The sequence below is a fragment of the Ailuropoda melanoleuca genome, chromosome 20, assembly GCF_002007445.2.
Source record: "Ailuropoda melanoleuca isolate Jingjing chromosome 20, ASM200744v2, whole genome shotgun sequence".
Lineage (NCBI taxonomy): Eukaryota > Metazoa > Chordata > Mammalia > Carnivora > Ursidae > Ailuropoda > Ailuropoda melanoleuca.
In genome coordinates this window covers 8,012,428-8,033,027 of record NC_048237.1, presented here as the reverse complement: position 1 = coordinate 8,033,027, position 20,600 = coordinate 8,012,428, and the positions used below count along the sequence as shown (strand labels likewise).

General features: G+C 37.2%; 1 protein-coding gene across 6 annotated transcripts in view; it reads left to right on the top strand.

Moving 5' to 3' along the window:
• PRKD1 (protein kinase D1) overlaps nucleotides 1-20,600 on the top strand; it is a 310,715-nt gene that overhangs the window by 245,499 nt on the left and 44,616 nt on the right. For 3 of the 6 annotated variants that reach the window (XM_034648656.1, XM_034648654.1, XM_034648652.1), the window contains 7 exons: nucleotides 10,307-10,517; nucleotides 10,676-10,753; nucleotides 12,916-13,120; nucleotides 14,574-14,697; nucleotides 15,824-15,901; nucleotides 17,402-17,696; nucleotides 18,969-19,021. In XM_034648656.1, the coding sequence (XP_034504547.1) occupies nucleotides 10,307-10,517; nucleotides 10,676-10,753; nucleotides 12,916-13,120; nucleotides 14,574-14,697; nucleotides 15,824-15,901; nucleotides 17,402-17,696; nucleotides 18,969-19,021 (1,044 nt within the window). The remainder of the gene's footprint in view (nucleotides 1-10,306; nucleotides 10,518-10,675; nucleotides 10,754-12,915; nucleotides 13,121-14,573; nucleotides 14,698-15,823; nucleotides 15,902-17,401; nucleotides 17,697-18,968; nucleotides 19,022-20,600) is intronic. The other 3 variants (XM_034648653.1, XM_034648657.1, XM_034648655.1) reach the window with 1 other exon arrangement.

The following is a 20,600-nucleotide window of genomic DNA, read 5'->3' as shown; positions in this document are numbered from 1 at the left end:
TTCTAAATAATAATTTTCCACACACTGCTATTACTTTCATAACGATTACTGACTCACATTTAATTACACAAGCATTGTATTAAAAGGAACTCTTGCCTGAATACTTTCCTAGAAAAATCTCCCCCACAAATGATTCATTCAGTTACTGTTTTTGTTCATTAAAAAAAAAAAAAAATGAAGGCAAGAGAATACCAGTACTGCATTATCTGTCTGTTTCTGGATTACATCCTGATACACTTTATCATAGTCCAGGTAGATTCTTTTCAAATGAACAAATAATGGAAAAAAAAATGTTTCTAATCCTGAATGAAACTATGATGATATTTCTGACCAAATAAATATTTTCCAGGGTATTTTCCAAAGTAGCAAAAGTCTATCTAGAAATAGATACTTGAATTGTTATTACTCTTGTGTTCTGGGGTTCCAGGAATCCTGGTGATTCATCTGAATTAAAAAGTCATTTTTCCATTGAAATATGCACCATAACATCCATGCAGTACAGTTGCCAGATATTGCAAGATTTCTTTTGATGATCGTGTAAACTATTTCTCCAGGTTCAGACCTGGGTAGTGTATATGTTCAGTGAGGAAAGACATCCAAGAATTCTTGAACCAGCACGTCTCTACCCCCTGAGAGTTAGAAGAGTGTGTGCAGTGGTGGGTTTGTCAGGAAGGAGCCCTTCAGTAAAATTAAGAGTGTGTGGTCTCCTTGATGTGTTACTAATCAGCTGTTGCCTGATTTCATTCAGCGTGCCTGGCTTATTATATGTACATTATTAATTCATGCTCTGAACAAAAACTTCAGATGTGTACCTCTAAATGTAAACACTTCAGGAGTGTTCTTCATGAACTCCCCCAGGGGCAAGGGACATTTCCTGCTTGTCCACACTTACAAGCAAATAGGTCTTGGGAACTAATGGATCTTTAAAGCAGGCTCCGAAGGGCCTGTGTTCCCCTCAGAAAAGGGACCATGGCTTCCCTAACTTTTCACACATCCATGCCTTAAGACACAAAACACTGCTCTCTACTTTGCGATGTAAAACAGCCTCCCACCCCTCATTATCAATAACAGCCTTTGCTTAGTCTAATGTCAAGCCAGACCTGGCCAGATTTCAGACCCTTCTCATTTAATTCCTGACTAGTCATGACTACTGAGGTCCTAGTGGGCTCTTAGCTGAGTACTATGAAAAAAAAAAAAAAAAAAAAAAAAAAGGATTATTCAATGTTAACTCTGAGAGCTTGTGTCTTCATGAATGTTTCTACCCAGAAAAAAATAAAGTATTGTCTAGGAGAAATAATAATGAAGTGTGAGGAAAGTGGAAGATTGGAATTGGTATTATAAATTAGACTTTCCAGAAACTTGAGAAATAATTCAGCTTCTAACATATTTATTTGTGTTTTCAGAAATATTTAAATAACATGATTTTACTTGAATCCTTAGACATGGTTTTCTAATATTTGGTTCTATTTGATCAGATGAATTCCTCTCTCCCTTTTCAAGAAGAGTGAAAGTATTGCCATTTTGATAATAAATACAGTGAAATGCAAGATGAAACAATGTCCAGAAGTTATGAACAAATGTACACTCCTCTTTCCCCAAATAGCCCAGTTTTTTGGTGATACCTAGTTCTCTGTAGCTGTGCATTGACAGTACCACTGAGCGGTATAATTTTATTGAGGTAGTGCTTTCCTGTATTTTTTAAACTCAAAATTGATGAGGAGAAAGTCTCGTCGTATTCTTTTTTAACTGAGTTACGTTAAAGTCCAGCCTTTGGTTCTACCATATTATTTCAGAAACACAAGTGCACACACACACACACACACACACACACACAGCGCTTTGTGTTCACCATTTACTGTTATAGGTTAAGATTCTATAAAATACTATAAAATTATCCTTATGAACCTATAAGTTATACTTATTTTTGAAGGGAGAGGCTAACCTTTGTAGCCTTGAACTGTGTTTATGGCATACTTTTCCAGCTTTGCCTTGGTGTCTCTAAGACAGTAATCAATGTGACAGCCTCTTTCCTGATCATTTCATTCAGCTTTCCTGTGAGTTCATAAACCCAGACCAGGCCCCTGTCAACTTAGGCAGGGTCGGATACTATGGGAATGGATGTTCCTAACATCACTGTTCTTGATATTCCACATAATCTCTTTACCTTGTAGTTCACTTTTATGTGCAGACCAACTCTGACATTTGAAAGCCCAAAGCAGAAGCTGTTGACATGCAAAATTATTTTCTTCCTCAATGGAAGTGCTCCTTTTTTATTGTGTAAATTTAGAGTGCATGGCATTAAGGTCACATTGCCTTCAAGTAAAAAGAGAGGTAATCTTACGTTTCCCCTTTCCTCCAAGATCCCACAATTTGTAGGATGTTGGTAACTGACATTTTGAAAGAACAGTGCATGTTAATTTGCAACAATTCTTGACCAGTTCTGGTGCTCTCCCTGCAAAGGGTGGATCACTTAAGCAAATAATAAGATTCCTTTACCCTTCATTTCTGTTTACCCAAAAAAGAGTGATGCAATAAAAAAGTTAATGTAACTTTCAAGATTATTTTAGTACTCAGAAAATCCTGACCACCTTGTATTTTTAATACAAGATTATATATATGTGTGTGTGTGTGTGTGTGTGTGTGTGTGTGTGTGTGTTATTACCATGAAAGCTTTCACAAATTGCAGCAAACATTAAGAAATGCATTCTCGGGGCGCCTGGGTAGCGCAGTCGTTAAAGCGACTGCCTTCAGCTCAGGGCGTGATCCCGGTGTTCCGGGATCGAGTCCCACATCAGGCTCGTCGGCTAGGAGCCTGCTTCTTCCTCTCCCTCTCCCCTGCTGTGTTCCCTCTCTCGCTGGCTGTCTCTCTGTCACATAAGTAAAATAAAAAAAATCTTTAAAAAAAAAAAAAAAAGAAATGCATTCTCTGCTGGAAAATACAGCATCGGTCACCACTAAGCAAGGACACACTTTTTTTTCCTGCCCTATAACAACTCTTTTCACTGTTATGAAAAGGTGTTGATTAGCTTTTATTTATGCTATATATATTTAGGGTATCCAACTGAGTGAGGAGGCAAACTCATTTATCTGGCACACTTGGCAGGCAGTTCAAGAGATATAGAATCAGCGTTGTAACAGAATAGGGCTGAACAATCCAAAGTCACCAAACACCCTACCTTCTCTCTACTCGTGAAGTACAGGGCATGGAAACATGGGTGTTCCTATATGAATTCGATTTCCCAGGAGTCTTCAGATGTATCTTTTGCCCAACGATAGGTCTGCGCCGGAAAATCCCTCACTCCTTGTGTGAGAGGTAGTGTGTTCATCTAAGTGCTGTTGAGAGAATGTGATCGTTTCTTTTTGCTTCAGAAAGTGGTCAGCCTCAGACTGAGCATTCACAGTGATGTTTTACTGGCAGCAACTAGGGGTAGGGTTAGATCATCATTTCCAAGAGAGATAAACAGGGATCAGAGCATATAAAAGAAATCTCTGGGTAGTCTCAATATAGTCATTCATGGCAAGAGTCACTTTAGGGTCCACACCAAATGGCTTATTCTTCAGGAAGCCTCTTTTCTGAATGACCCCCTTTGCCTCCACCATGGGGGTGGTTTATCTTTTCTTCGAACCTTCATATATATGGCCACGTATTCAATGCGAGACAGTATTTCAGAAGTTGGTGATACAGTGATGAGCAAAACCAGCAAGATTCTCTCCTGTTGGCCCTTCTATCCTATTGAAAGGAAACAGTAAAAATCCAATATGCAAATGGGTAAATAAGACAGTTGTGGGCTGCAGTAATAGCTGTGGGAGGAGACAGGATGGCATGCCAGAGAATAACAAGAGTGTGAATGGGGAGTGAGCAGTAAGTTAGGTGATCTGGAGGCCTCTTGGAGAAGGTGACATACGAACTGAAATCTGAAGAATAAAGCAGAACCCTGTATGCAGAATCACATATTGTGATTGTTGATAGTAGCAGTTATGTTGTATCCAGAATTCTATTGGATTTAAAGTTATCAGGCACAGATACTTATTTGCTGGTCTTTCTGTTTCCTGCAGCATCTGAATTGAGCTTTCAGGTAAGATTTGCCCCAGGAAATGCTTGTTAAATTAAATAGATCAATCATGATGGCAGTAGAAGAGAACTGTCATAAGGCACTATTCCGCACAGTTCTTTGAATGATAGTCCAAAATGCTAGATCTTAAAACTATTGAAATAAAGGATTAATGTTGGTTGGATGTTTTCACAGAGTTGTGCTAGTATTTTTAAGTGTAATGGCACCTGAATAGGAAAGTAGGCAGACAACTGAGTGATGCTTATACAAAGAAGCTGTTTATTCAGCTAGTCAGTTTGTTCTAGAAAACATGCGTGACCCAGATGCTATCCCCTGAGCACACGCAAGCTGGTTGAAGCCTCTTCTGTAGGTCAAGGTTAAGGAATTCACAATATTTTCACATTGCATTTTGGCATGTAGAACATATTATTACTTAATTAGTCTCACTTTCCCCCCAAGAATTCTTCCATCCTGATTTAAATAAAGGAAAGAAAATCTTTTCTGCTTTCATATTAGCATAAAACTAAGGGATGTGAGAGCTGGGAGGGGCTAAGGAAGAGGAATCACTATTACCACCGGCAGGAGACTACCTGAATTCAGAATTCTGCTAAGCCCGTGTGATCTGATGTAACCTCCCTGAGATTCAGTTTTCTTATTTGTAAAATGGGGGTCATAACACTAGTGGGCATGGAGTTTAAATGAATTAATGAATGTGAAGTGCTATGAAAAGACCTTGGCACGTATAAAGGTTAAAGAAAGTGTTTTAGGTCATTATCTAGTTCACAGGTCTCAGAATCCCCATGGGCCAGATTTATTCCCCAAGTAAGTTGACTGGCACAATGTTTCGAATTTTTTTCAGAGTTGCCAACATTTAAAAATAGGGTTATTTCATAAAGCAACTAGATTTTCTGCTCCTTTGGACACATTAAGAGGCCTCACAACACTGGGCTCACATACTCATATGGCAGCTCTCAGCAGTATATGAGCAATGGCCATCCCTTTAATTCTGAACCTTCCTCCAGTTTATCATAGTCTCCACCATTCTCTGTTGCATCCCTGACACTGAGGGGCTACCCATGCATCTTAGCAACCTACAAGTATTTGAACTAACTGTCCCTCTCTTTCTAGAGCAGAAGAGTTCTGACAGATATTGTATTTGTGTTGGATATGCCAAGTAGGGGTGAGGAACAGGCAGACATGTACAGAGAGCAGTTGCAATGAAAAACATTCCTTAGCCAATTGTACTCTCTTAAAATTGAAATCCTGTAAAGCAAATATGTCAAAGTTACAATCCATATAATATTATATTTAAAAAGAGGTTTGGGACACGTGGATAACTCAGTCAGTTAAACATCTGCTTTCGGCTCAGGTCATGATCTCAGGGTCTTGGGATTGAGCCCCACATCGGGGGCCTGCTTCTCTTTCTCTCTCTCTCTCCTCCCCCCCCCCTGCCTATCCCCCTGCTCTTTCTCTCTCTCTCAAATAAATAAATAAATAAAATCTTTTTTTTTAAGAGGCTTATATGATAGTCTGTATTTGAATATCTCTACTGAAATGTCACATCCGTTATTTCCATGCAGTTACTTCTTGAAAACATGAATTCTGTTCAGTTACCAGGCACTTCTTCCATTAACTGAGGACAAATGTGATTAAGACAGTATCCTCCTCTTAGGACCTTGCTGCCTGATGATTGAGACAAGTCCAAAAAGGACGTCAACATGTATGCTAAAGTGTTCTCTACTTTTCTGTTTCTGTAACTCAAGGGGAGTTTATGTCACCCCAAATCCATTTCCAGTATGAAGCTGTGAAATGAATTTACTTAATAAATATAAATATATTAATACCACAGAAGTTTTCATTTGAACCAGACATTTTGTAAGTGACTTTTATCTTCCAAAATCTTATGTTTGATTTTTACATCAGTGGCAATAAGCAAATGACAAGGAAAGGCGACTCTTCCCCGCTCTGTTTTCTAGCTTTACTAATGCAGAGACTTCATTTTGAACTGCCAACTGGAGTATACCTTGTTGGGAAATGGTTTCAGAGTCCTGTTAAATGTTAAAGACGTGCTGGCAGTTGGAGTTTCCATAATGTAATCTAAGCAATCATTTCCTGGGAAGTTTCCAAACTTGCTGAGTCATTAATTTAGCATGCCAGGTTAAAAAACAAATTCAGTCTCTAGAGAAGCAGGGTATATTATCTGTAAGTAGGTGTTCAGTGCATATAGTTTTAACTTTGGCTGTAATTTGAAATGAATACTGTTAGCATAAGAATACTACAGACACTTCACAACACTACAGACTTAAAAATTAATCTCTGCTATCTTTATTGAATCTCTAATCCTGGCTTTAAAAATCAGCTTTCATAATTTTTCTGTTCTCTTATTCTCTCCTATCTGTGATGTGATACATCTTACACTGAGAACAGAGAAGAAATCTTTATACTTTGCATCAGCTATAATTTGCTAAATCAAATCATTTATACACATGCATCCCAATACCACACTTCACAGTTATGTCAGTTCTCACAAAAGTTGCACACCTGTAACTTGATCAAAACTCCTCCACTCAGGAAAAGAACAATTCATAATACCACTGGCTAACGTAGAAATGTAAATTTTTAGAAGTACATCCTCCTGCATGTGCTTACCATAATTATAGAGAAGGGAATTTGAGATCTGTTCTGTGAATTTTGAGCCAGTTTTTGCTCTGACATAATAATGAAGCAGAATGAAACAAAATGTAGCTGTTCCCTTTCCAGAGCATTTCAGCTTCCTATTCCCATAAAAAACAATCATTCTGCAGGTTGCTCAGGTTCAAATACATGGTCCAAACTGGAATAGCAAGTAACAGTGGAAACTAAACACCATTTAGTTAACCTAGTAAAACCTTCACTAGTGTTGGTGAGTAAAGAATTTTCTGTTTACCACAGTTGACTTTGAAGAAAGATCTTATGGGGCACCTGGGTGGCTCAGTCGGTTAAGCATCTGACTCATGATCTCAGGGTCGAGTTCAAGCCCCGCATTGGGCTCCATCTGGGCACGGAGGCTACTTAAAAGAAGAAAAAAAAGGAAGCTCTTAAAGGATTGTGCACATTACAATTATATAAATAAGTAAAAAAATAAAATGAAGTAAGTTAAGGAAGAAATAAGACAATACTATTTCTCTGTATTTTGTATGATAATGTGTCAACATGCACAAAAGCCTGGTTGTTTGAGTCCTTACCCCTTGACTTTGACTCACCACTAAGTCTAATTTCATGTTGAAGTTATTTTAAAGACCAAGCTAGTTGGATTTAGATCAGTGAGATTCTGTGAAGGATCTGTTTTTTTTTTTTTAACATTACCAATTTCTAAATTTTTCCTACTCTATAACTTGATAGAGCAAACAAAATACTGTAACTACGGCTTTTTGGTGTACATACCTTCAAATAAAACTTCACATAATTGAAATTACATTTTTTGGCTTAAAATGGAAACTGAATATTAATTGTTAATGAAAAATATATCACTGATTCTGAAAATCCTTCGGAATGTTTGGTTTGTGTTCACATCATTAGAAGTAGTTTCGAAGGGATGATTGGCAGGATTACAGAAAAGTTTGTTCTTTAACATTTACATAAACAGTGATAAATGTGTATTACAGGACAATGGCCTTATTTCATAGGCTTTTGTTTGTTTTACAATCTGTTGCATATCAATGAAGGCCTTGTTTTGCATTTTGATTGAAGAATGGATAAATATAAGCACTTACAGAGTTATCAAATAGTGACCCAGTCTTCCTTTTTTGTCTTAGCTTCTGAGATTTGCATCCTGGTAGGGAAAAGCACATGCATGTGTGTGTGTATACTCCAGAAACATAGAATATAATTCTGCAAACAAAACTTCCAAAGCCTTTTCCATTCCCCCTTTCCCAGAGTGTTTGTTATTTAGTAAAATTAGACAACACAAGCTCCTTCTAGCAGTAAATCAGTTCCCACATAATTCACTGTGCATGCAACCCATCTCAAGATTTTAAAGCTTTACTTTTTTATTTAGAAACATAGGCCACATTGAAATTAAGTAATGTATTTGGAACTATAAGAAAAGGTAATGATATGTATTTCTGGTCGTGATGCTAGCTGATTTTAATTTTAAAACGTCATGAGTGCCAGGAGGGCACTCTTTATTAATGCTACTAAAACCTTAAATTGCTATTAAATCTTAAGTGCTATTAAAGTCTTCATTTCTGACACTATAAATTACAGAATTTGTGAGTTGTTATTCTGTGCCAAGCACACATGTGGCTGTGTGAATCTCACCATTGCCTGAATGTGTGTATAATACAGTCTCTGGGCCACAGTGACAGCTAACTTCTCTTCTATAAACTCACATAACATTTTAAAATTCCATATGCAATCCTGCCTTGAAGGTAATAAAGGAAATGACTTGTAGTTTAAGGCAGCGTTTATATGAATGTTACCGTGTTGGCTAAGAAGAAAACATTCAATTTATCAGATTGCCTCTTGCTCTTCTAAGTGACTTTGCTCCATGGTATAGTAAACAGTCCTTTGTGAAACTGGTTCTGTTAACATAGGCTAGAATTAGGTGTCTTAAATTAAGGAAAATAGTTGAAGAGTGGTTTGGTCAACTTTTCGTAGGATTTTCCAAATCTGAGAACATTTTAAAATGTGACATCAGGTCAGCTTTTATTCTGTGTTGAAACTTTCCAACTATGGAAAAATATCAATTTTCATTACAGTGTATGCTTAAAACTGGCCCGTTAGCTACAGTTGCTCAAGAAGGACACATAAAACTGAGACCTAACCCTGTGGATTTAATTATTTTTCAATTCCGTTGAAGATATTTATTCAGTATATTCGTGTTCATGATTCTGGTCTGGCAAACCTTTGGCCTATCATTATAAGCTCCCTAAACTTCTCTGCAAGAGTTGAACCTTTCCAGAGTAATTATCCTTTATAGTTTTCTTTTATAGAATTGTAATTACAAATTTAACCATAGACATAATATCCCTATGTAGAACTTCATCTCAAATTTCTTTTTATTGCAGCTAGTTAATCTGCAAATCAAAATTTCCCCATTTGGTAACAAATAGTGCTACCTTTTGGTGCTGACAGGCAATGAAATGGGTGGAAATTGTACATAAATATGATTTTTTTTCTCTTCTTGTCAGTAACCATTCCAAATCAGAAACTGAATAAGGTAATAATATAAGGGCTCTGGGGGCAAACAAAGGTAGGTTCATGTTTTGGCTCTTGTAGCATTTGACCCAAAAGAATATATTTAAATTTTATGGGCTTAGATACCTTGACTTTAGGTAATAAAGCCTGTCTTATGAGGTGCCTCACACAATTATTACTAAGGGTAGGAGCTTAATAAATGAGATCTGTAAGTATCATAACTATTAAAAAGTAACTCAGTTCCTCTTTATCCTGATAATTCCAAAATACTTTATTCTGATCATTCCCAAGTACATTACCATGATATCAGGAGCTACATGAAATTGTCCAAAAACATAGAAACACAGTTAATTTTAATTCATTTAATTAAAAAAAAATCTGTGTACTGGGCTGAATAAATAATTTTAAAATGAGAGACAAGCGCACAGAGATGTAATTATAACCAAACACCCATATTTGTGTGTCTTGTATAGTCCACTAGTTGCTTTGTTTTTTAATTATAAAAATGACAGTGTAATTTTAACCCTTCACTTTTCTATTGTTGAGGAATAATATCAAGCCATATTTATTTTCTCCTTGAGGAACTTCAGAGGAACTGTAAGCACTTTTCAGATGATGCACTATGCAGACTTGCTTGCCTTTTTTTAACCACATGCATGTCATACTTTAAAAAATGTCAATGAAATAGCATGTGCGGTGGGGAGAAGGACCATTTTATGTTTGCTTTCAGCTTTATACTTCTGTATTGCAACTAATTATGTTACTTTTTAAAAGCCCCAAATTTGAAAATCCTAGAAATCAGGTTCAAATATTCTGATCTCTAATTCTCTTCTTTTCTGACTATAAAAATAGGGTAATCAGATGAGAAATAAGTCAGATGAGAAGTAAAGGGGGTGTAAATGACATTAAATAAGAGAAAGACTGTTTTACTTTATTCCTCTCATTTCCTTATGATCCAACCACTAAACGGTAAAACAAAACAATTAAAAAATATCTATATATAGATGAATGTTTATATGTATATAAATCAAGTCATCTCTTACATCTTATTATCCTTTATTGTATTTCAAACATAGCAAAAGTCACCATCAGAGTCCTTCATTGGTCGAGAGAAGAGGTCGAATTCTCAGTCCTACATTGGACGACCAATTCAGCTCGACAAGATTTTGATGTCTAAGGTTAAAGTGCCGCACACGTTCGCCATCCACTCGTACACCCGGCCCACTGTGTGCCAGTACTGCAAGAAGCTGCTCAAGGGGCTTTTTAGGCAGGGCCTGCAGTGCAAAGGTAAGGAGGACCTTGACACGGGACATTTGTCGCCAGCCAGACTTTGATCTGGAAAGTAATCCTCATCTATTTGAAATTACTGTTCTTTTTCTTAGTTCACAGCTTCTCTTTCTGATGAGTGCTTGGTTTTTGTTTCCTTTTACAATCATTATGATCAGATTGCAGATTCAACTGTCACAAACGTTGTGCATCCAAAGTACCAAACAACTGCCTCGGAGAAGTGACCATTAATGGAGGTACGTAAAAGATCAGCCGTCACATCTGTGCTTCTCCCCTCTTCAAGAGTATGTCCATGATGACTTCACGGGATTTTTTTTTTCCTGTTGAGATATTTGTGATCCAGCCCATAGTAAATTATGGGCTCAGTTTGTTCTATTTTACTGTAGAAAAGTGCTAGTCATTGAGTTTTGATAAAAAACCAAAGAGCTTTGCTTAATTTTTATGCAGTGCACAGCTAGTACTGAAAACTTGGGTGTCCAGAATTTCTTTCTGAGCTTTCTTCTTAATACTCCTTTCCTAGTTTGTTCAGAGGTGTAGAAAATGTTGGAATGCCTGCGAGTGATGGTTCTCAGTCTCTTTTTCTCCATCCTTCTCATTCCAAGCATTGGGACAAAGATTAATTTTTCTTCCCTGTCAAGGGAAGGAAGAATCAGAGACTGACCCATCCAGAAATAATGACCCACTTCCTTCCTCCACCCAGTTAATTCCGTTATATGTGTGCTTGTTACCTTGAATTTTTAATAATAATAAAAAGAACTTTAATTCAGCCAATTAAAAATATATATTGTTTTTTATACTTGGAAATAGTCTTTTGGGAAAACTCTGACTGTAAAAATTAGCTTTGAAGGACTCCTAAGAAAAATACCATATCCTAAAGGAACAGCTGACATTTTCTTCCTGAGTAGTATTCCTACTGGAGTCTTAGCAAAGTATTTGACTTAGTACCCCAGGCTAACTTTTTCTATAGACAATGGACTGCTTTATACCTTCAGTCTAATATCAGTTTTGTGATTCCTCTGGGGGGAAAAATGGTGGACAGAAGACCAGAGAAACAAATTGAGTATTTTTATTTCTAAAACTCTGAAGAATAAAGGGTTATCTTCACTCTAGAACATTCTTCCCTAGAAGAAATGTATACCTAGAAGAAGAAGGCAACTCTCTCAAGGAGAGCATTCCTCTACTAGTTTCTGCCTTGGAGATTCATGGATTAGCTGCCAAAATGGAAAGCTTGGCAGTCTTCCCACTTTCTGAGGCATGTAAAATTGACTTTGTTCAGGCCCAGGAAATGTCACTATGTTCTCAATAACTGGAACTAAGGGGAAACATGCAGTTTTTGATATTGCTGATTACTTTGAAATTGCATTTTCCCATATAGTCAGAAAAATCTGGTAAAAATGTGAATTTCCCAAGCTTGGCAGGCTGAGGTCCCTGATCTATTTTCCAGTTTTAAAATAAGTACTCTGCATTTGTAAGTACAGTTGACACTTGAACAACTTTGGAGTTGGGGGCACCAACCCACTCTCCCAGGCAGTTGAAAATCTGACTATAAATTTTGGCTCCCCAAAAACTTGACTGCTAGTAGCTGACTCTTGACCAGAGGCCTATTAATAACATAGTTGATTAACACACATTTTGTATTTATAGGCATTATGCACTATATTCTTACAATAAAGTAAATTAGAGGAAGGAAAGTGTTATTAAGAAAATCATAAGTAAGAAAATATACATTCACAGTACTATATTGATCGAAAAAAATCTGTGTTTATGTGGACCCACACAGTTCAAATCCATGTTGTTCAAGGGCCAACAGTAATTATAATTTATTGTGTTACCATCAAATGCTTGATGACAGGATTCAATATTACTTCAAATATCAAATATCTTAAGTATTTAAAAACTGCTGCTTATGTGACCAATTTGATGTATTGGAATCCATGACTTAAGAAGTTACTGGAATAGCAAGAATCAGTGACCCAAAGTCTTCTTGCATGTGAAAGTTTCAAGGGAAACTCATCCTCCCATGTATCCCTTTTTTCCCACCACGGCTGTGCTACTGAAATAGACTAGTTTCCTCCTCACTTGTTCCTGGTGTCACTTTGCTTCCTAGAACTTTGCTTCTATCCCACCCTTGGCTTCCTGCCATGGCTTTCCATGTCTTTTCATGTTTTTAGGTTTAGGGGCATGAAAAGGAAACATCTGCTTGTAAAATTATATATTCATCCTCGGATAATTTCAGATACTTATGAACTAAAATTTTTAAAAAGGAAAGAGAAGATAAATTCTTGAAATAAATATTTTTTATGGCTTCCAATTGATATGTTGTAGGACTGCCTAACTCTCTTAAGCCCTGACTGTAGGATTCCAGGCTTGTCTTCATGGATGCAAAACAATTTTTTAGATTTGCTTAGCCCTGGGGCAGAGTCTGATGTGGTTATGGAGGAAGGGAGCGATGACAATGACAGTGAAAGGAACAGTGGGCTCATGGATGATATGGAAGAGGCAATGGTTCAAGATGCTGAGGTGGTGATGGCGGAGTGCCAGAATGACAGTGGGGAAATGCAGGACCCAGACCCCGACCCGGAGGACTCCAACAGAACCATCAGGTGAGGGCTGCACTCCCAGTCTCACTCCAGCAGGGGAATTTCCTTTTTAAGATTCTTTGCTATTTTTATCTATTGAAGAAATTTAAAGTGTGTGCTTGATTTGTTTATGAATGCACTGTGAACTGTAGAGGAGAGCCAGTGGAGTTAGGAGGTCTGGATCGCCTGTGAGAGGTGTAGGTTTGCATCCTTTCCTGTCATTGCCTCTTTCTGTGATCCCTTTTATTTTGCATGTGAGCGATACTCATATTTGCCAGCCACAGGTTTACTACTAAATTAATGTTTATTCAGAGCTCATTGTGTAAACCTGCAAAGATCAGGGGCCAACCTCAGTGGACTCCATCTATCTCATAGCTGGCTGCTTATACAAATATCACGTATGTCTACATCTTACTGTTCTGTATTTTATCTCAGAAGTATGTGAAATTTTGTATTTGGGATTTAATCATCTATACTTCTTGATTACTCGATGATCCCCATTTTTGATATCAGGGACCAGAACACTATGGCCAGTAAGGCTGCTGCCTGTTTTGTAATAAAGTTTTATTGAAACATAGGCATGACCATTCATATTGGCTATGGCTGCTTTTGCACCACAGTGGCAGAGTTAAGTATTCTGCAGAGCTTAAAAGTGTTTACACCTGGTCCTTTGCTGAAAAAGTTTCCCAGCCTCTGATTTATGTTATGAAATGTATTCAGACTTTTGTGTCCATTTTACAAATGCCATATTTATTGGCAAACTGAAATTGTTCATGAGTAGAGCAATAAGATAACTGAATTTTTTCCATTTAACGGCATAAGAAATATACTGGAAAATATTAGTCTTATGACGGAACTATCTTTTGAAGGTGTCCATTTCTGTAGGATCAAAGTGAGGGGAATATTGGGGGAGGTACTTGCATATATGCATAGTAAGTAGGGAAGAAGACAGGAAGAGACAGAGACAGAGACAGAAAGGAAAGGCAAAGAGATGAAGGATCAGCATAATTCTATGAACAGTAGTTATTTAAGAGAGTTTAAAAAGCAGATTCTACTTTTTATGAAATTCTGCAGACTCAAATTCATGTTCTGTGATATTATGCACGATTAATATTTTGCCTGTAGTCTGATATAAGTAAGCAAATACGATTTTATGTGTGATTCTGAATACTGTGGCCTCAGTACACTAAGAAGATTATCTATCTGATGTTTCCCCGAAAACTGAACACCATGCAGTTCAACCTAAAAACTAAGGTGATTATTACCCTGCCTCAGGATTTTTAAAGTGTACATGTAAAGTGCCTATCACTCAGAGTAATCCAGATTCTGAACCATGGTATTCTGACAATACATTTCACCAAAAATGGGATGTGAATGTTTTTTGACTTTCACTCTGAAATAGCTGAAGTAAGGTTTTATGCAGGAAAAGATCTGTATCTAAAAACATTTCTCTCCCAAAATATTTTGACTTTTCAAGTCCATCAACAAGCAACAATATCCCGCTCATGAGAGTAGTGCAGTCTGTCAAACACACGAAGAGGAAAAGCAGCACAGTGTTGAAAGAAGGATGGATGGTCCACTACACCAGCAAGGACACCCTGGTAAGATCCACAGCCAGCAGTTCACTCTTGGCTCCCTAGCTCTCATTAGAAGAATTGCTAATGCCTTGTCAGGACCGTGGTCTATGTGAGTTACCAGGAGCCAACCTCTGCTCGGGCATGGCATGGGATGGGGTGGAACACATTAGCAGTCTCTGGGTGTCAGATGTAGTTGAGCAAGCCGCTGAGTTAGAAAAAAGTGTAGGCAGCAATCTCAGGGAAACAAAGTCATTTACCTCTGTTACTTGAGATGATCTCCAAGCAACTTGAATGTCTACCTGTCATTTAACAATGATAGCTATTATATACTTTTTAAATCCTTAATTAAGTGTTTGCTTAAAAACTGACCTATTCGGGAATACAGTGATCCTATATTTTATTAGATAAAGGACAACATATTTTAATTTTTTCAATGTAGTCTGAGGTGTTCACTATGCCAGATTTTTCTAATAGATGATGAATGAGATTATGCATGTGTGTAAGAGAGAAAAAAATAATCTTTGTTTTTGTTGAACGAATTGACATTTGGTGATAACCATCTTTCTAGGTTACTGGTGGTGTTTCCCTCCTCACCTTCTATCTATAGGATCCCCAACATTTCTTTAGGTAAATAGACACCCATAACCTAATTATTCTATCTGTAATATCAGTCTTCTCTGCTGGTGAGTGATTTACACGACTTACTTATTATAGGATCCACTTGAATATCATCTTCTAGTTCTCCCTAGACATGGCATATGTACAGTATTTAAAGCATATCTAATATATTTGGTCTAAGATTAGTTGTAGTTGAGACCAAGAATACTGCTAGGGCTTTTGGTCTAAAAAGATGAATACACACACACACACACACACACACACACACACACCCTAAAATTGTGGAGCTTATACCTAGGTTCAACAAAGATCTTATCACCAAATCATGGAAGTTTAGATTGCTAAATAGTCATCTTCTTCTAGAATCTAAAATTCGGCGTGAGTCTTCCTGGTCCAGAGCCCATGAACTTCCCACCGTCAGATCTTATGTCTCCATTGGGAAAATGTTTTGGTTTTATCATTCTTGGGTATTTTTTTTGATCTTGGGTATTTTTAAAATTTTTAAAAGATCTAAACCTAACTTCTGTTTCAGCGGAAACGGCACTATTGGAGACTGGATAGCAAATGTATTACCCTCTTTCAAAATGACACCGGAAGCAGGTACTACAAGGTAAGGATGGCTCTTGACTTGATTGGAGTCTCCTGCTCCCTCTTGTCTTCTTGGGAATGTAGGGTGTTAGGAATACAAAATACGTCTAACAGACGTGACTGTTTTGTACTTGCTCCAGGCGATTTTTTTTTATGTAGTTTACAGATTTGGGGGGAATCAGGTTGTGACCCCAAGTTAGTCATCTGTGAATTTCAAATTTCCCTGAGGAGTGCTTCTGGCCCCATGGAATGGTGGTGAGGAAGAGGAATTTTATTTTATTTATTTATTTATTTTTTTAAAAGATTTTATTTATTTATTCGACAGACATAGAGACAGCCAGTGAGAGAGGGAACACAAGCAGGGGGAGTGGGAGAGAAAGAAGCAGGCTCATAGTGGAGGAGCCTGATGTGGGGCTCGATCCCACAACGCCGGGATCACACCCTGAGCTGAAGGCAGATGCTTAACTGCTGTGCCACCCAGGTGCCCCAGGAAGAGGAATTTTAATTGAGTATATTAGTTATGTGTATTTTAACTAGAAAATTCAAGGTCCAACAGATTAGCTACAAGAAAATTCTTGAAATCCACTGCATCCAGCTTTTTTGTTCATCTGTAGTCTTGCAGCACATTCCCCAGGGGCTTGGGAAGCATTGTCTGATGTCTCCATGCACTGCCAGGATGCATAAGGAACACTTTCCTCTAGAGAAAAATTTGGCAGCAGTTTCCATTTTGTCTCTCTAATAATACAGATGTCACATAATGTATCACCCAGTAAAACATGGCTCCGAAAGAAGTTCATGGTGAAAACAGTATATACTTGCTCCTTCAAAATTAATGCAGCCTCAGCCATAGTTGACGTGATTCACCATGTCTACTTTACACAGCTCTAACAGAAAAAGGGAAACCTCATTAAATTTTAAATGAAAAATTTATTTTAAAAGTTATTATTTCTTAGTCACTCCATACCTCTGGGTAGGCAATGTGGTGATTAATTTTTTTTTTCCATCAAAATTGTCTTAAAAGCAACTGCTTTTAAAACCAATCTCAGTGGTCTACCTCACTAAAACTGTTCATTTGGCTATATTATTATATTAACATCTATTGAATCAAATTATATGATTCATTTTCAGTGCCTAAAAGGATAGTTAAAACTTAGCAACAGCCGTGCATAGCCAAATGCATTTCAAAAGTATTGTGATTCTATCTCACAGTTATAAAAATTAATCATTTATATTCTTAGATCTTGATGCAGGTTCAAAATCATTATTCCTATTTGTACTTTCTCTTGCCACATGAACGTAGTAAAAAAGTCACTTGAATTTTTCTGGCAAGAGGAGATGATAAAGTTTCCCCTAGTAAAGGTATTTTTGAATTTTGCTTAACTGTATTCTGTGTTTAATAAAACTGTTTTATATGAACAATGGCTATTTGTAATGTCATTTGTCACATGTGCCTAGCATGAATTTTATTTGAAAGTTTACAGACTTTTGATAAACTGCAGTTAGTACACTCTTTCTTCCACAGGAAATTCCCTTATCAGAAATTTTATCTCTGGAACCAGCAAAACCTTCAGCTTTAATTCCTAATGGGGCCAATCCTCATTGTTTTGAGATCACTACAGCCAACGTAGTGTATTACGTGGGAGAAAACGTGGTCAATCCTTCCAGCCCACCACCAAATAGCAGTGTCCTCACCAGTGGCGTTGGTGCAGATGTGGCCAGGATGTGGGAGATGGCGATCCAGCATGCCCTCATGCCCGTCATTCCCAAGGGCTCGACTGTAGGTTCAGGAACCAACTCGCACAGTGAGTCTGCTCTAGGTTTGTGTCTGTAGAACAGTTGAAGAGAGCCTCTTTGGGGATGACTTAGTTTAGTGGAGAACATAGGGTCTTTTAAATAGAAGCTGCTACACCTACTAAAGTATCTTATGAAATTATTCTGTTATTGTTTTCTTTATTTTATATGAAAATTTGAACAGATTCGTGTAAACCCTATGTATTAGGCAATAGCAGAAACCTAGAGCTGCTGGTCCTAAAAGAAGGAGTAATCTAGTCAGCTTGTGTTTGATCTGGAATGCCAGTCTTGTTATTTGCAAATGTGAGTTAACATGTTCCCTCAAAACCCCCTAACATAGCACTCTGTGCAGGATGCTTGGCGTGCAAAGTACTTGGAAATTCTTGATAATTGTATTCCAGGAAGAAATCTCTATTCATTAGAAGAATGAGACAGATTTTACCAAAATGCAAGCATGACCAAGTGTTGAGGATGAATTTTTAAAAATATATTTTAGAGGAATATCTATGTAAAATGTGTAATTTTAAATTTCATAATGGCTATTAATAATGAAGCCTGTGGGGAAAAAACCTGTTTTTCATATCTCAGTAAGTTATCTGGTGATTGATCACAACTTTTCAGTTGATGTGTAAACCAGTATACATATAAGTAGGTTATATATGTTTATATATATATATGTTTATTTTGGTGCTAAGCATTTTACATGAGGTCTGTATTTTAATGCCTCAAACAACCCCGACAGGTGGACGTTAATGATTTGCCTGTATTACAGGTGAGGAAATCAGGCCCTAGAGAGATTAAGTTGTCTCAGCTTTACTGGAGCTGTGAAGTGGCAGCTAACATTAACCCGAGGCTTCATGGCTTCAGACCCTACACTGACAAAATATTATTTTTCATTTTTTTTTTTAAAGATTTTATTTATTTAGTTGACAGAGATAGAGACAGCCAGTGAGAGAGGGAACACAAGCAGAGGGAGTGGGAGAGGAAGAAGCAGGCTCACAGCGGAGGAGCCTGATGTGGGGCTCGATCCCACAACACTGGGATCACGCCCTGAGCCGAAGGCAGACGCTTAACCGCTGTGCCACCCAGGCGCCCCAAAATATTATTTTTCAAAGCCAAGTACAGAGTAAATCTGTAATTGTAAAAGGAAAGAAATATTCTAATGAACATTTTCCTAGAAACAGTTAATTGCTGTGATTTAAAAACAGCCCAGCAGCTGGGTTAGTAAGCATGTGTCTGCTTGCTTTGCTGTTGACTTCTCTTACTTCTTTTGTGTATTTTTTAACATGTATTTCCAGGAGATATTTCTGTGAGTATTTCGGTATCAAATTGCCAGATTCAAGAAAATGTGGTGAGTGTGTACCTACTAATATAAAACTTGTAATGTGGTTCTTTATTGGAAAATGAGAGTATCCTGAAGTACATGTTTATTTAGCTAACATTTTAATTTTTCAGTATTTTCTAGAAAGTAAAATAGGGTCTATTGAGATATTTTTCTTCCATAAGATTTTAGAAACATTACATTATGTGGATTTTTTAAGTGATTTTCCATATCCTGTAGTGTGGAGAGCTAAATACCTATTATTCATCTCAGATAAACAGTTATAATGCAGTGACTGATTTTTCTCACATTTGGCCACCTTGGTATTAGAATTTTAATGGTCAATATAACACAATACCAAAAAAAAATCAATTCTTTGAGTTGCACAAGCAACGTAAATATGCCCTTATTCTCATTCCTTGGTTGTCACCTAGGAGTGCTGTCTGATGACAAGGAGTTGCAAACGCTTTTAGGGTCACTTGTGCATATCAAGACCTCAGAAAACTGCATAAATCATCAGAATTTATGGGTCCGTATTCTAATGCCCTAGTCGGCTTTGCCACATAACTCCATCCTTTCAGCTCAGTTTTTGAAAATTATAGACATGAGATAATTTATTATATTTTGTCATGGGAGGTAGCCAAAATGTTATAAAGCCTTCCCTACCCCATCCTGTGACTCTGACCTTTTGCTCTATTTTCCCTGCTATACCTATGATCAAAAGCAAAATGTATACAGCCTTACTTACACTGATGTGAGTTTAATTTTTAAAGAATAAAATTCATGAAACTCTGTTCATCACTAGTTATAGCTTTGCATCCTTTGCTAAATTGGCATAAAGTAAACTGAAAACCAAAGTTGAGCTGAAGAGAATTAAGAAACTTCATAGTAAAGGGTTAGTTGTATATTTATTCTGTTAATCTTGATATATATTTCTAAACACTTGAAGATTCCTGTTGCTCTTGCTTAGCCAGAGAAGATTTTGGGAAATAAAGGTTAATCTATAAGCCTCTTGGAAAATTCTAGATACCTGTCAAGTCATTTCACCCTGTTCAGCCAGTTACCCACTGAAAATTTGGGGTGGGCCATTGAGCCACATGAAAAAGATGGAGCAGGTGGGACTCAAAATACTGGAACAGGATTATTTTGTTTTCTTGTCTCTAGACAACCTTGAACTCACCCATGGTTATTCTGAAGGAATAACAGAATAGAGACAACTGGTATTTTTTTATAGGGAGGAGCACAAAGGAAAAGATAAGAGTGGGTAGGGTATGAAGAGGGTTGGATTTGATGTAAAAGAACTTGCTTTCTGAAAGGACAAAGACTAAGAATGGAGGACAGGCAGAAAATTCAGTATAAGGTAATAGGAATACATGAAGTGAAAAATATTGTTTGTGTTTCCATGAGTGTAATCATCAAAGCAGAGACTGTAAGACATAGATTAAAACATAATGCTTTATTTAGCAATTATTATTCAGAGAGAAAGGGCTAGACATTTGGATCCTGTGACTTCCAAAAGTAGTAAAAATAGCTACATCACAGATGAGAGTTTCACAGCGATTGTCATCCTTTTGTGGTGTCTCCAGCTCACAGTGATTCAGCCCCTTCA